This window comes from Ostrea edulis, chromosome 3 (assembly GCF_947568905.1).
Source record: "Ostrea edulis chromosome 3, xbOstEdul1.1, whole genome shotgun sequence".
NCBI lineage: Eukaryota > Metazoa > Mollusca > Bivalvia > Ostreida > Ostreidae > Ostrea > Ostrea edulis.
Window position 1 is genome coordinate 56,914,463 of NC_079166.1, and position 14,314 is coordinate 56,928,776.

The 14,314-nt window shown below is 38.3% G+C and overlaps 1 protein-coding gene across 1 annotated transcript in view; it reads right to left on the reverse strand.

Annotated features, from left to right (window-relative positions):
- Positions 1-3,852: 3,852 nt before the first annotated feature.
- LOC125674977 (uncharacterized) overlaps positions 3,853-14,314 on the reverse strand; it is a 32,752-nt gene continuing 22,290 nt past the window's right edge. Inside the window, exons 6-8 of the mRNA XM_048912415.2 lie at positions 6,213-6,268; positions 6,010-6,114; positions 3,853-5,081 (exon numbers count right to left, since the gene is read on the reverse strand). Coding sequence (XP_048768372.2) covers positions 4,630-5,081; positions 6,010-6,114; positions 6,213-6,268 — 613 coding nt within the window. The 3' untranslated portion in view covers positions 3,853-4,629. The remainder of the gene's footprint in view (positions 5,082-6,009; positions 6,115-6,212; positions 6,269-14,314) is intronic.

Consider the following 14,314-nt stretch of genomic DNA (forward strand, 5'->3'; position numbering starts at 1 on the left):
TCCTAATTAGTGTTAGAATCAGGCCCGTGAACTCAATCACATTTTATTTAGTGTTAGAATCAGGCCCGTGAACTGGATCATATCCTAATTAGTGTTAGAATCAGACCCGTGAACTGGATCACATTTTGATTAGTGTTAGAATCAGGCCCGTGAACTGATCATATCCTAATTAGTATTAGAATCAGGCCCGTGAACTCAATCACATGTTAATTAGTGTTAGAATCAGACCCGTGAACTCAACCACATGCTAATTAGTGTTAGAATCAGGCCCGTGAACTGGATCACATTTTACTTAGTGTTAGAATTAGGCCCGTGAACTCAATCACATTTAATTAGTGTTAGAATCAGGCCCGTTAACTGGATCACATTTTGATTAGTGTTAGAATCAGGCCCGTGAACTGGATCACATTTTGATTAGTGTTAGAATCAGGCCCGTGAACTAGATCATATCCTAATTAGTATTAGAATCAGGCCCGTGAACTCAATCACATGCTAATTAGTGTTAGAAGCAGACCCGTGAACTCAACCACATGCTAGTTAGTGTTAGAATCAGGCCCGTGAACTGGATCACATTTTACTTAGTGTTAGAATTAGACCTGTGAACTCAATCAAATTTAATTAGTGTTAGAATCAGGCCCGTGAAGTCAACCACATGCTAGTTAGTGTTAGAATCAGGCCCGTGAACTGGATCACATTTTGATTAGTGTTAGGATCAGGCCCGTGAACTGGATCATATCCTAATTAGTATTAGAATCAGGCCCGTGAACTCAATCACATGCTAATTAGTGCTAGAATCAGGCCCGTGAACTCAATCACATGCTAGTTAGTGTTAGAATCAGCCCCGTGAACTGGATCATATCCTAATTAGTATTAGAATCAGGCCCGTGAACTCAATCACATGCTAATTAGTGTTAGAATCAGGCCCGTGAACTCAATCACTTGCTAGTTAGTGTTAGAATCAGGCCCGTGAACTGGATCACATTTTGATTAGTGTTAGAGTCAGGCCCGTGAACTGGATCATATCCTAATTAATGTTAGAAGTAGGCCCGTGAACTCAATCACATGCTAATTAATGTTAGAATCAGGCCCGTGAACTGGATCACATTTTAATTAGTGTTAGAATCAGGCCCGTGAACTGGATCACATTTTGATTAGTGTTAGAATCAGGCCCGTGAACTGGATCATATCCTAATTAGTGTTAGAGTCAGGCCCGTGAACTGGATCACATGCTAGTTAGTGTTAGAATCAGGCCCGTGAACTGGATCATATCCTAATTAGTGTTAGAATCAGGCCCGTGAACTCAATCACATTTTATTTAGTGTTAGAATCAGGCCCGTGAACTGGATCATATCCTAATTAGTGTTAGAATCAGACCCGTGAACTGGATCACATTTTGATTAGTGTTAGAATCAGGCCCGTGAACTGATCATATCCTAATTAGTATTAGAATCAGGCCCGTGAACTCAATCACATGTTAATTAGTGTTAGAATCAGACCCGTGAACTCAACCACATGCTAGTTAGTGTTAGAATCAGGCCCGTGAACTGGATCACATTTTACTTAGTGTTAGAATTAGGCCCGTGAACTCAATCACATTTAATTAGTGTTAGAATCAGGCCCGTTAACTGGATCACATTTTGATTAGTGTTAGAATCAGGCCCGTGAACTGGATCACATTTTGATTAGTGTTAGAATCAGGCCCGTGAACTAGATCATATCCTAATTAGTATTAGAATCAGGCCCGTGAACTCAATCACATGCTAATTAGTGTTAGAATCAGGCCCGTGAACTCAATCACATGCTAGTTAGTGTTAGAATCAGGCCCGTGAACTGGATCATATCCTAATTAGTATTAGAATCAGGCCCGTGAACTCAATCACATGCTAATTAGTGTTAGAATCAGGCCCGTGAACTCAATCACTTGCTAGTTAGTGTTAGAATCAGGCCCGTGAACTGGATCACATTTTGATTAGTGTTAGAGTCAGGCCCGTGAACTGGATCATATCCTAATTAATGTTAGAAGTAGGCCCGTGAACTCAATCACATGCTAATTAATGTTAGAATCAGGCCCGTGAACTCAATCACATTTTAATTAGTGTTAGAATCAGGCCTGTGAACTGGATCACATTTTGATTAGTGTTAGAATCAGGCCCGTGAACTGGATCATATCCTAATTAGTGTTAGAGTCAGGCCCGTGAACTGGATCACATGCTAGTTAGTGTTAGAATCAGGCCCGTGAACTGGATCACATTTTGATTAGTGTTAGAATCAGGCCCGTGAACTGGATCATATCCTAATTAGTGTTAGAATCAGGCCCGTGAACTCAATCACATGCTAGTTAGTGTTAGAATCAGGCCCGTGAACTGGATCATATCCTAATTAGTGTTAGAATCAGACCCGTGAACTGGATCACATTTTGATTAGTGTTAGAATCAGGCCCGTGAACTGATCATATCCTAATTAGTATTAGAATCAGGCCCGTGAACTCAATCACATGTTAATTAGTGTTAGAATCGGACCCGTGAACTCAACCACATGCTAGTTAGTGTTAGAATCAGGCCCGTGAACTGGATCACATTTTACTTAGTGTTAGAATTAGGCCCGTGAACTCAATCACATTTAATTAGTGTTAGAATCAGGCCCGTGAACTGGATCACATTTTGATTAGTGTTAGAATCAGGCCCGTGAACTGGATCACATTTTGATTAGTGTTAGAATCAGGCCCGTGAACTAGATCATATCCTAATTAGTATTAGAATCAGGCCCGTGAACTCAATCACATGCTAATTAGTGTTAGAAGCAGACCCGTGAACTCAACCACATGCTAGTTAGTGTTAGAATCAGGCCCGTGAACTGGATCACATTTTACTTAGTGTTAGAATTAGGCCCGTGAACTCAATCACATTTAATTAGTGTTAGAATCAGGCCCGTGAACTGGATCACATTTTGATTAGTGTTAGAACCAGGCCCGTGAACTGGATCATATCCTAATTAGTGTTAGAAGCAGGCCCGTGAACTCAATCACATGCTAGTTAGTGTTAGAATCAGGCCCGTGAACTGGATCACATTTTGATTAGTGTTAGAATCAGGCCCGTGAACTCAATCACATCCTAATTAATGTTAGAATCAGGCCCGTGAACTGGATCATATCCTAATTAGTGTTAGAGTCAGGCCCGTGAACTCAATCACATCCTATTTAGTGTTAGAGACAGGCCCGTGAAGTGGACCATATCCTTGAACTCAATCACATCCTAATTAGAACCCTGTGAACTCAATCAAATCCTTATTAGTGTTGATTCTGTACCTCCACTTACAAAAGATTTTTAATATGCATCTCGGGTACGAGTTAATACTAGGCCTTTAGTAAAAACGAAAGTAAATTGTATGACGTATGCAATTTGTGTGTGTTTGAGTTCACGGAACTTCCGATTGTATCAGTTCACGGGCTTATAGACCCTGCCGTAAAAGTAAAATACAAGCGTTCGCTGTGACAGTCACGGTGAAGCAGTGTTTGTTTGTTTTCGTTGAAACGGAAACACGTGTGTTCTCCGTGCACACTTTCAGAAAACCCCGCGAGGCCCGCGATCCGGATCACGGAAAAATAAAAGTATACAGGCTATATATAGGCGAACTTCTTTTTTGTTTTCTTTCTTTGGCAGAGAAAAAAATTATTACTATTCCGAACAAATATAACGTTTATATTTGAATTTGAAGTACTTTATTAATCTTTTTTAAATTCAATCTGCCGATGTAGCATTTATGAAGTTACATGTAGGTTGTGTAACTGTTATAAACCAATATTGGTTTTATGCTTCTTTTTTTTTTTTTTTTAAAAAAGCAGAGATACCAGGCTGATTATTTCATACATGTATGTATGTTGTTTTAGTGTATCAACAGGTACTGAATTTACTAAAAAAAAAGGACAATACAAATAGTTTTCACCACTTTATTGTGCGACGCGCGTCGATTGCTGTTAGCGACGTCGATTTGTCGCTAATTTTTAAGAAAACCGCGCAGCATGTCCCAATTTCATTTTATCGTAATATAAAAACTACAGAGAATTATAATATGAATAAGGGTCCATCAAAAAGAACATTTCCTCTACTTTTACAGAATGTATTTACTTTTCCCTATTTCCATATATAAATATAGATAAAACGCCGATCTGTTTAAACATTGAGAAATAAAATCGTAAAATAACGTATATGTGCAAAAAATTGCTATTTTCTTATAACTTTGCCAGGCATTAAAAATATTTTTTATATGTACTGAAAGCAGGGAATATATGCTTCTCAAAAATATAAAAAATATTGCATTCATAGGGAAAATAAAAAAAATCATAGCGAGGGGGGAAATGGCCTTGCGACAAAGCGTTGCGTAATATTTAGACGAAGTCATCTTTCATTTTAAATGCTTTTTTTAATTTAATGGCTTTATTTATTCAATTGATTTTTACATAGTTAAAAAATATAGAAAATTTCCAAAAATATGATATATAAAACATATATATTACGTCCGTAGTTTCAAAGATTTATAGACACTCCTTTTGCGTAGCCTTGTTTTTACGCGCTATCGGTCATATTGACCGATACGGTAGAGAAAGGGTTAAATATAAAGAGCAGCAATCTTTTAGGATAATTGAGTCATTCCATTGAGCTCTATTTCCTCGTATTGATTCGGCGTGGCAGCTTCCTGTTCTGAAATTCTTCCTCGCAGTCGTGTATTCACAGCATCAGAAACTCGAATCGACACGTAGGCCAGAATCAACAAAATTACCAAAATGGAAAGGAAAACAAGAGTTATTATTAGTGCCCTGTTCGTGAAGAATCTGGAACCTTTACTTCCTTGTCTTGTTGTGGAACCGAAACTTCCTTGTATTGTTGTTGAGCCCAGACTTCCTTGTCTTGCTGTGGAGGCCAGACTTCCTTGTCTTGTTGTGGAGGCCAGACTTCCTTGTCTTGTGGAATCCTGCCCTTCTGTTGTATTGTCGTGGGTCACTGAAGTGTGTGAACCCGTTGTTAGAGCCGGTTCTGTAGAAAGGCTTGCTATTCCTGTATCCACCCTCGTGTATGTTCCAGCCTCTAAGATTCAAGTAATGCACTGAATATGTAATATATTGGTTTTGAAATAAAAATCTAGTGTTACAGCAACATGATTTATATGTACTGTATGTAATTAAGTCATCAATGGTAATTCAAAGGAGAAGATCATTATCATTTTTAAACAAAAACACAACCTATATAGATGCAATTGCAGGTATATATGTCCTTTAAGTATTTCGGTGAATTTCATAGATCATATCTCCTGTATCGTAGAGAAATACGTGTTCTATGGAACGCTAAATTAGCATAAACTCAAATAAATGAAGGTTATTATTTGAAGATATCAATTTCATTATTGCGTGCATCAAGTCAATTATTGTGATCAGTAATTCAATCTATGAGAGCAACGATTGATTTGATGTGCGCATCAAATTTTTCAGTTATTATTTTCATCTCTTCAATTGATGCACGCTTCTATGTGGTGGAATCATTGCTCGTAAAATCTAATTTGGAGCTCCGACGGTGTAAATGATTTGATGATCTCTTTAGTTCATTTGAACATATCATTGATTATTCACATCGCGTTTTTATATATAAGAAATTAATGCGCGCATCAATATTCCTTTAAAGAATAACAATTCATTCAATTAAAGATTTCTAATGCAAGTGTAGATATGTTGAATTGACGGTATTTCTAATTATCTAGTTGCTCTCTCTATAAAAATATATTGCACACATCAATTGAATTTATGATATCAATAATTCAATTGAATAGAACAATAATTCAATTATTGCACGCTTTAATTCAATTGATTCACGGTATAATTCATTTGAAGAGAGCTATAATTCAATTATAGCTCGTATTAATTTAATTTATGCTCGCAAGAGAGCAACAATTTAATTATAGCGCTCATTATTTCAGCACAATAATTATATCAGCAATTTAATTAATATATATCAATAGTACCTGTAGATATAGGTGTTGTTCGACAACCATCAAACCTTTTGCAGTTCGGCTCTGTACAATCACATACATACTGACACAGCAGTCCGTAATAGGGATACTGGCAGCCTGAATGTAGAATTTATTCCGAGAAAATCAATGATTACAATATCATATTTAATGTGAACAAGGATAAACAAAACATCTATCCGCCATATAATATTTACCGACACAGCTCTCTGTTTGAGCGTCCCATTTGTACCCTCTACAACATCTGACTGGTCTGTAATAGAGACATTAGTTTTGTTTCAAGTAATGCAGGAAAGTTCCATACAACAGTATAGCTGATATGTTAATTCATTCATCTACAAATCCGATTTATCTATACACAGTTCTAAGTGTCAAGGTATGTTGAATTTTATATGATTTGTCCATTTTCAATGCATGGTACAATGGAAATAGACTTTTTCCATTTCACACTTTGAAATACCTTAATTAATCCATATCACATAAATGGAATGTGAATGAAAATGTTTTGGGACTTCAACTATAAATCATAGTAAATTCAATAAGAGGGTCGGGGTTGAAAACATGGGGCTTGATTTTCCGTAAAGTTTCATATTACTTAAAACATAGTCTTCTCACACAGAGTTAGTGAAGAAAATATCCTTTATATTCAAAATGTGTATATCATATTAAATCCATAGTTACATTTTCGTATTATGTAGGTCTAGTTTGCAATATTTAGCTATGTGTTACATCAAAGCTATAAAAAGATTTCTCTAATAATGATTGTAAATCAAATTGTTTCCATTTCTAATGTTGTCTTTAAACATATTTACCCATTGTAATGATCGTCACCCCCCCATGAATGTGTTGCAGTTGTGAAGAATTCGAGAAGGAATCTTAATAAAGATACGTCTATTTTAGTAGCTGAGGCCAAATGCTGGTTTGATCTAGAGGGATGTTACCTTTACGTAACTGGAACATGTGACCAAGGGAAGGAACACCTTAACAGAAAACCACTGGTATTTCGAGTCTAAGGGGTTTCTGCATAGCTGATTACCAGACAGAGCAAAATCTTTAAGATTATGGAAACCGATGGGGGCCTTATGGTGACCGGGGCCACATCGGATATGTTCTGCTGATTTGATGAGTTTATTGCTTTAGATCCACTCTGATTCAATGAAATTACTCATCCACAATTTGTATGTCATTCTACTTGTTCCTTTATTTTTCAATTTATTCACCGTCGATTACCGTATTGTATTGCTTTAAAGTATCATTTAAAAAATGTCCATACCATGGAACTCCGTTACTGCATTCTAGTGTAAATCAGCCTTACGTTATGTTGATACATCTTTATATGAAAATTGCTTTTTTAAATGAATTGATCGAGATTGCCTTAGAAAGCTGCACTCTATTTCGAAAAAAAAAACCAAAAAAAAAAAAACCAAACCCACCCCACCCCATAATTCTTAACGAGAAACAGTTACACACATTGTGAGTGTTATATGATGAAAAGGACTGCATTTCGCTGGTGCTGCCAGTAGTTCCAGTTGATCAGTGACGTTAAACATGTTATACGTCACTGGTATACATACTAAGGTGGAAAAAATCATACATACGAGGGTAGATGGAATCGGCCGAGGTGATCCGAGTGCTTGGCGCCATATTGTAAGTTTGTTTATTGCTAGTGTCCGGGAATAAAAAGTATTACAGTAACACGTTTGTTGTGGATTCTCTCCTACCTTGGCGTGGTGGCAACGACTTCAACTCTACGCCTCCGGTCCAAGAGAACATCGAGGATCCTCGTGTATGTAGTTCTACATGCACCAGCCAACATGTTTACCTGACAAAAGTATGGTAAACACACACAGAGCACCCAATCCCAAACTGAAACTGTAAATCCCTCGAGAATTGGAAGCAAAATTTAATATACTCATTATCCCTTGATCCAAACTTTGCTGCATTTTTATCTTATGACACAATGGGTCAAAAATCGAAAGCTATCCCGAATCGGAATTTCGTAAATGACGATGACCCGATTCCAGAGAACCAACGCCGGACAGCAAAAGTCAACCATTCTAAGATCTTATGCTTGACCAAATCACCAATTACTGCCCTGTAATATCCCGCAATGTAATAGTGAAAACCTCGACTTCTGTGAAGCAATGTCTATAAGGTTACATTTTGGCTTTTAGTCATCCAACACCCATTTCCTGGATTTTAATGGTATCACTTTGCGCCAAGATGAGCGTCTTGAGGATCTCTATCAGAGACTTCTAGCCTTCATGGACGACAACATGCTAAAAAGAGAAGGTGGTCTCACACACCATGAAATTCGCAACAACGAGGATGCCAGATGTTTCCGAACATTCACTCGAACTCATAGGGATATTAGTACTTCACATAGTCAGAGACCACCGATGAAGTCACAAAACCGTTCCTGTCCGTTATGTAAACCAGCGAGGCACACGAGTACAAATTTCCTCAGCGAGTGCCATTTTCTACCAGAAAAAAAAGCGAGACAAGTCCTTGACATCCTTGACACAGATCAATACACTGACTCTGATATTGATAACCCTGATGGGGAGTTCCATGTTGAGCCTATGGTTAGTTTAGTTATCAACTATGTGTCTATTTGACAGTCACCGTAGAATTGTATCTACATGTAGGTGTTTTCTTTTAACTCACTCATATTTGTCTCACAATTGACTCTGGAGCTTCAGGGAATATAAGAGCAACTGTAACTAACTTGAATGGAGAAGTCAGCCCCATCAACCAATCAGCTCATCAAACCAATGTCTTCTCACCATTTAAGGTTGTGGGCGAAACAAAGTTGTGCTTCTCCAGAGATTCCCACTCATTTTTCTTTGAGGGGCTATTGGTCAAGAATCTAGATATTGATGTTCTCACGGGTATTCCTTTTATGGAGGCAAACGACATATGTCGTGTAGCTGTTCGACCATCCAAAACGTCAAGTGTTGATTGGAAATGACACTATATACACTTGTGGATCAGTTACCACTGCTAATAGAACTGTCCAAAGCACATGTTCTTCATACAATGGTCATGTGGCCAGAGGACTGCTAGTATCTAGAGGTAGACATTCAGCGTGATAGTCTACTCGCCGTTGAACCTTGCCTTCCCGGATACCTTGTTACCCCTTCCATTTTACACAGTATTGGGAACAAGATTCGCATTGAGAATACTAGCAGTGACCATGTAACAGTTCGCAAGCATGAACACCTCTGTGATGTCCGGCAGGTTTATATTCCATCAACAGAGCTAGTGCCCACCATGCCGACAGATACCTATGCTAGTTATGTGAGCAACTCCAGAATTTTAACACCATACTCATCGCTAGTCACGGTAGACTTTGATGACCCTCTTCCCTCAGAGACTGTTCAAGACTTTAAAGATATTCGTGCAGAGAACGACTTGGTTTTTAGCCCTATCTCAAATGGTTATAATGGATACGCTGGATCCTTTAAGGCCGAGGTAAGCATTGGACCTGTCATGCTCCTACAGAGAAAGGGTAGACTGCCACAATATTTTCGTAATTAACTAAAATTCCTTCAGACTAAGTTTAATGAACTTAATGCCAAATCTTGATTCTTTTCTACAGAAAATTGGCCAATGGAAGTACCTTGCTATGACAGACCTTACCAAAGCGTTCTACCAAATCCCTCTTGCCAGAGGCTCCATGAAATACTGTGGAGTTGTTACACATTTCCGAGGCATCCGTGTCTACACCCGCTCAACTATGGGAATGTCTGGATCTGAGACAGTTTTAGAAGAACACACATGCCGTTTTTTTGCGAGACCTGCTTGAAGAGGGTATATTTGTTAAGCTAGCAGATCATCTTTATTGTAGAGCAGACATGTCAGACCACCCCATTGCGAATTTTGCCAGGGTTCTTACAGCCTTGAACAAATGCGAACAACCTCAAATTATAAGCTTTAAAGACAGTTATAGCACTCAGCAGAACAAGAATCTTGGGATGAATTTGGCGTGGAAGATTGACTTGTTAATCTACATTTAATTCACGAGATATTTTCTGTAACACCCTGTAGATCATGCGACCTTTCCGTATAACTATGGGTCAGTGCTTGTAGACCACGTTTTTGGATGCTATGAGCGACAGTGTGCTCACGTGTTTTCGAATATGGCGGAATCTTTCGATTTTGATAAGTTTGCCAGTGAAAATGGATTATCTTCGGCTACAATTGCCGCTCTTGAGAGTGAGGAACTGAATACTTACGGGTCGTTATCGTTATTGGGCGCTAATTTTGATGCTAATATAAGAGAGTTGAAAATTTCTGTCGGCCAACGTGTTCTCCTGAGGAAGGCGCTCAATCAATCGCGCCGGCCAAGCCTGCAAACCCATCCGTACCGGACTTTAATCCTATCACATCCAAGGACTTGCAAAAGGATAAGGTATTGAACCAACTTCTCGGAGAGATTAGTAACGAGGGATCCTCAGCTTATGGCTTCGACGATTTATTAGCGTTCGAAAAGGACTCGAATATGAAGACCACCGGTAACATGCTAACCACCGGCAACGCAGGTAAAAAGACACTTTTCATTAAGGATTTAATTCAAATAATAAAATTGTTCCTAATGAACTTGACGAAAAAGAATTTTTTTCTGGGAGTGGATCTTCAGTCTTTATGAGGTCACAGGGTACAAAAGTGCGCCCGAGAATATCTCAATTGCGCAGTGGACAGGCGCCAACATGCGGATACTAGCAAAACTCATAGATCGAGGTGATATTTTGTCCAAGCAGGACATCATTGACTACATGAAGTATACCGAGGAAATGGGGGATTACTTTCAGATATATACAACCCCATCCGTCATGCTGTATGATCACCGTTACAGGGAACGGTAGGCGAAAGAGAACTTTCGTTGGGGAACACCAGATTTCCATTCTGTGAACTTCTACCTCCGCCCAAATCTGCGGAATGCTAATTCAAACGCAACCATTAGCGGAAAACCAAAGCCGATTCTGAAAGATTCAAAGGGACATAATTTATGCCGTGATTACCAAACCGAAGATGGATGTAAAAGGCGCTATTGCAAATATATCCACGTGTGTGCCATAGATGGATGCCGTGAAAATCATCCGGAATATCTCCACACGATCGTTGTGAAGGATTCAGGTGGACGATAGCAGACCCCCAGGATGACTATGTGTAGCCCGTTGACGGAAAAAATCGCATTGTGGAAATCGGAACTGAAACATGACAAACATAAAGACTTCATGATATCTGGTATTCGGCAGGGTTTTTAGATTATTGACAACACTAATGTGCAACCTGCAGCAGTTGAAAACCATAAAAGTTGTTTTTCCTCCCATTCAAATCGTATTGCCACGGAGAAAACTATATTGAAAGAAATCAATAAAGGCAATTATGTAGTAACTGGTCAGAAACCATGTATTGTTAGTGCTATAGGGTGTATCCCAAAACCTAATTCCTCAGATATTCGTTTAATTCGTTATGCTTCACGTCCATATGGAAAATCTATGAATACATATGCTGTAGTTAACAAAACAACTTATGATTCTTTAGACAAAGTATGCAACCATATTAATGTTGGCGATTTTTGTGCCAAAATAAACTTGTCACAGGCTTATCGCACAGTCCCAATTTCACCTTCCAATTTTTGTGCTACAGGTTTAAAATGGAAGTTTTCAGGTTGTAAACAATTTACGTACATGTATGACACTAAGCTTTGTTTTGGAGCTGCAAAAGCTCCTAGTATTTTTCAAAGTATAACAGAAAGTGTGGCTAGAATGATGAAACGTAGAGCTTTTAATAGAGTTTTTGTGTACTTAGATGATTTTCTTATTGTTGAGAGTTCTAAAAACAGATGTATGGAGGCATTTGTGTGTCTTACTCAGTTATTGTACAATTTAGGTTTTACTGTAAATTGGAAAAAGGTTATCCCTCCCACACAATCTATTGTGTTTTTGGGTGTGACAATTAACACTGTTAAGTTCACTCTGTCTATACCATCAGATAAATTGGATTCTCTTCAAACAGAGCTAAACGACTGGACAGGCAAGACAAAAGTCACAAAACTTCAGTTACAGCAGATTATCGGGAGGTTAAACTGGGCAGCCAAATTGTTATATGCTTACCGGTCCTTCCTACGTAGACTCATAGATCTTATATGTACACTTAAACGCCCATCACATCATATGCGATTAACACGGTCCGTTAAAGAGGATCTCCAATGGCTTCTTACTGCATCCTGTGTATTCAATGGTACGGTAGCTATCGTTAGTAAGTCTCCGTCGCCCGATTTTTCGTTTGCGTCCGATGCTTGTGAGACCTGAGGAGCTGCTTTCTTTAAGGGTGACTGGTTCTATGTTTGCTGGGCCTTGGACTTCCCAGAGTATGAGAATGTACACATTAACCTGAAGGAGTTATTTACAGTGTGGCTTGCCGTTAAGCGATGGGGTCATCATTGGAAAAATAAACATATGATATCTGGTCAATCAAGTGACAATCAAGTGACAATGTTCTCCATTAACAAAGGTAGCATTAGGAACGATCTGGGCATGCAGTATATTCGTGACCTATAATACATTCTTGCGATATACAACATACATATTTCTGCTAGTCACATCGCTGGACGTGATAATATCATCCCAGATGCATTATCTAGACTGCATGATGAAAAATTTGCCATCTTGGCAGCTGAATTATTGTTATCTAACGAACATTATTTGTTGTTTCCATGGTATGACCTAGGTAGCTAAATGTGATCCACAGCATGTGAAATATGTAGATACAAAATATTAGATTGGTGAGGACAAGTGGTGTGGGGACATGTTATCACTAATATTCTTTCTCAAATTTTTTCACAATTCCAAAGATAGTATTAGATATAAGACATTTACTAGAATGGTAAATTTCATGATCCCCGGTGTAGGGGTTCTGACCCCAGGGTGGGGCCAAACTTAGTATACAGTGTTTATGTGTAAAACACTTAAATAACATCTTCTTTAGTGCTATTGATACTAAAGTGAAACCTAAATTGTAATTTTGATGATCCCTTGGGTAGGGCTTTTGGTATTTGTGTGGGGCCAAAATGGTCAGGTTTTTAATTGTGTGAACAATAGAAATTTTTTAACTTCTTCTTGCTAACTACCATTCCAATTCTTTTCAAATTTGGTATGAAGCATCTCTGGGACAAGATGGATATCAAATTGTAAATGTTAGGACTCCTGCGCCCCTGTGGCTATAGGGGCGGGACAAAAACTGCCAAAAATTGATCAATTTTCAAAACTCTTCTCCTTTACAACTGCACATGTGTAAGAAAAACTAAATGCAGTGATGTAGAGCAGGAAGACCGCTACCGAAATTGTAAATTTCATTATCCCCGGAGTAGGGGTCTGACCCCCAGGGTGGGGCCAAACTTAGTATATAGTTTTGATGTGCAAAACACTTAAATAACATATTATTTAGTGCTATTGATACTAAAGTGAAACTAAATGGATATTTAGAAGGAGCAGATAGTCCTTTACCAAACTGATAAATTTGATGATCCAAGGGGTAGGGGTTCTGATATCAGGATGTGGCCAAAATGATCAGTTATTAAATGTGTGTGAGAGAGAAATTTTTAACTTCTTAATAACTACCATTCCAATTCTTTTGAAAATTAGAATGAAGCATCTTTGGGACAAGGGGGGGCATGAATTGTAAATTTCAGAACTCCTGCACCCCGGGGCCTGAGAGGTGGGGTAAAAATACCAAGAATTTACCAATTTTCAAAAATCCTCTTCTCTACACCTGCATATCTTTAAGAAAAACTAAATGCATAGTGATATAAAGCAGGAAGGACTCTATGGAAATTGTAACTCTCAGGATCCCCAGTGTAGAGTTTCTGATTCCATGGTGGGGCCAAGCTTGGTATACATAGTGTATTAGCTGCAATAATGTAGCCCTCTCTGATTTTTTTTTTTTAGGGAGAGGATCCCGAAAACGTCAGAATAAAAAAAAAATGGATAGGGCTACATTATTGCAGCTAATAGTGTATATGTGCGAAACGTAAATATTAAATGATATCTGTTTTAATGCTATTGATACTGATTTGAAACTAAATGGATATTTAGAAGGAGTACGTAGTCCTTTACCAAAATTGTAAATTTCATGCTCTACAGGAGGGAGGGGGGGGGGGGGGTAAGGGGTTGGTTTAAGGATTTCAAGGACTTTTAAAAGTTTGTAAAAAAAAAAATCTAAATGATTATTACGGAATCGCGGAAAAGAATGTACCAAAAATGGTGAATTTTACAACCCTTAGGGTTTTGAC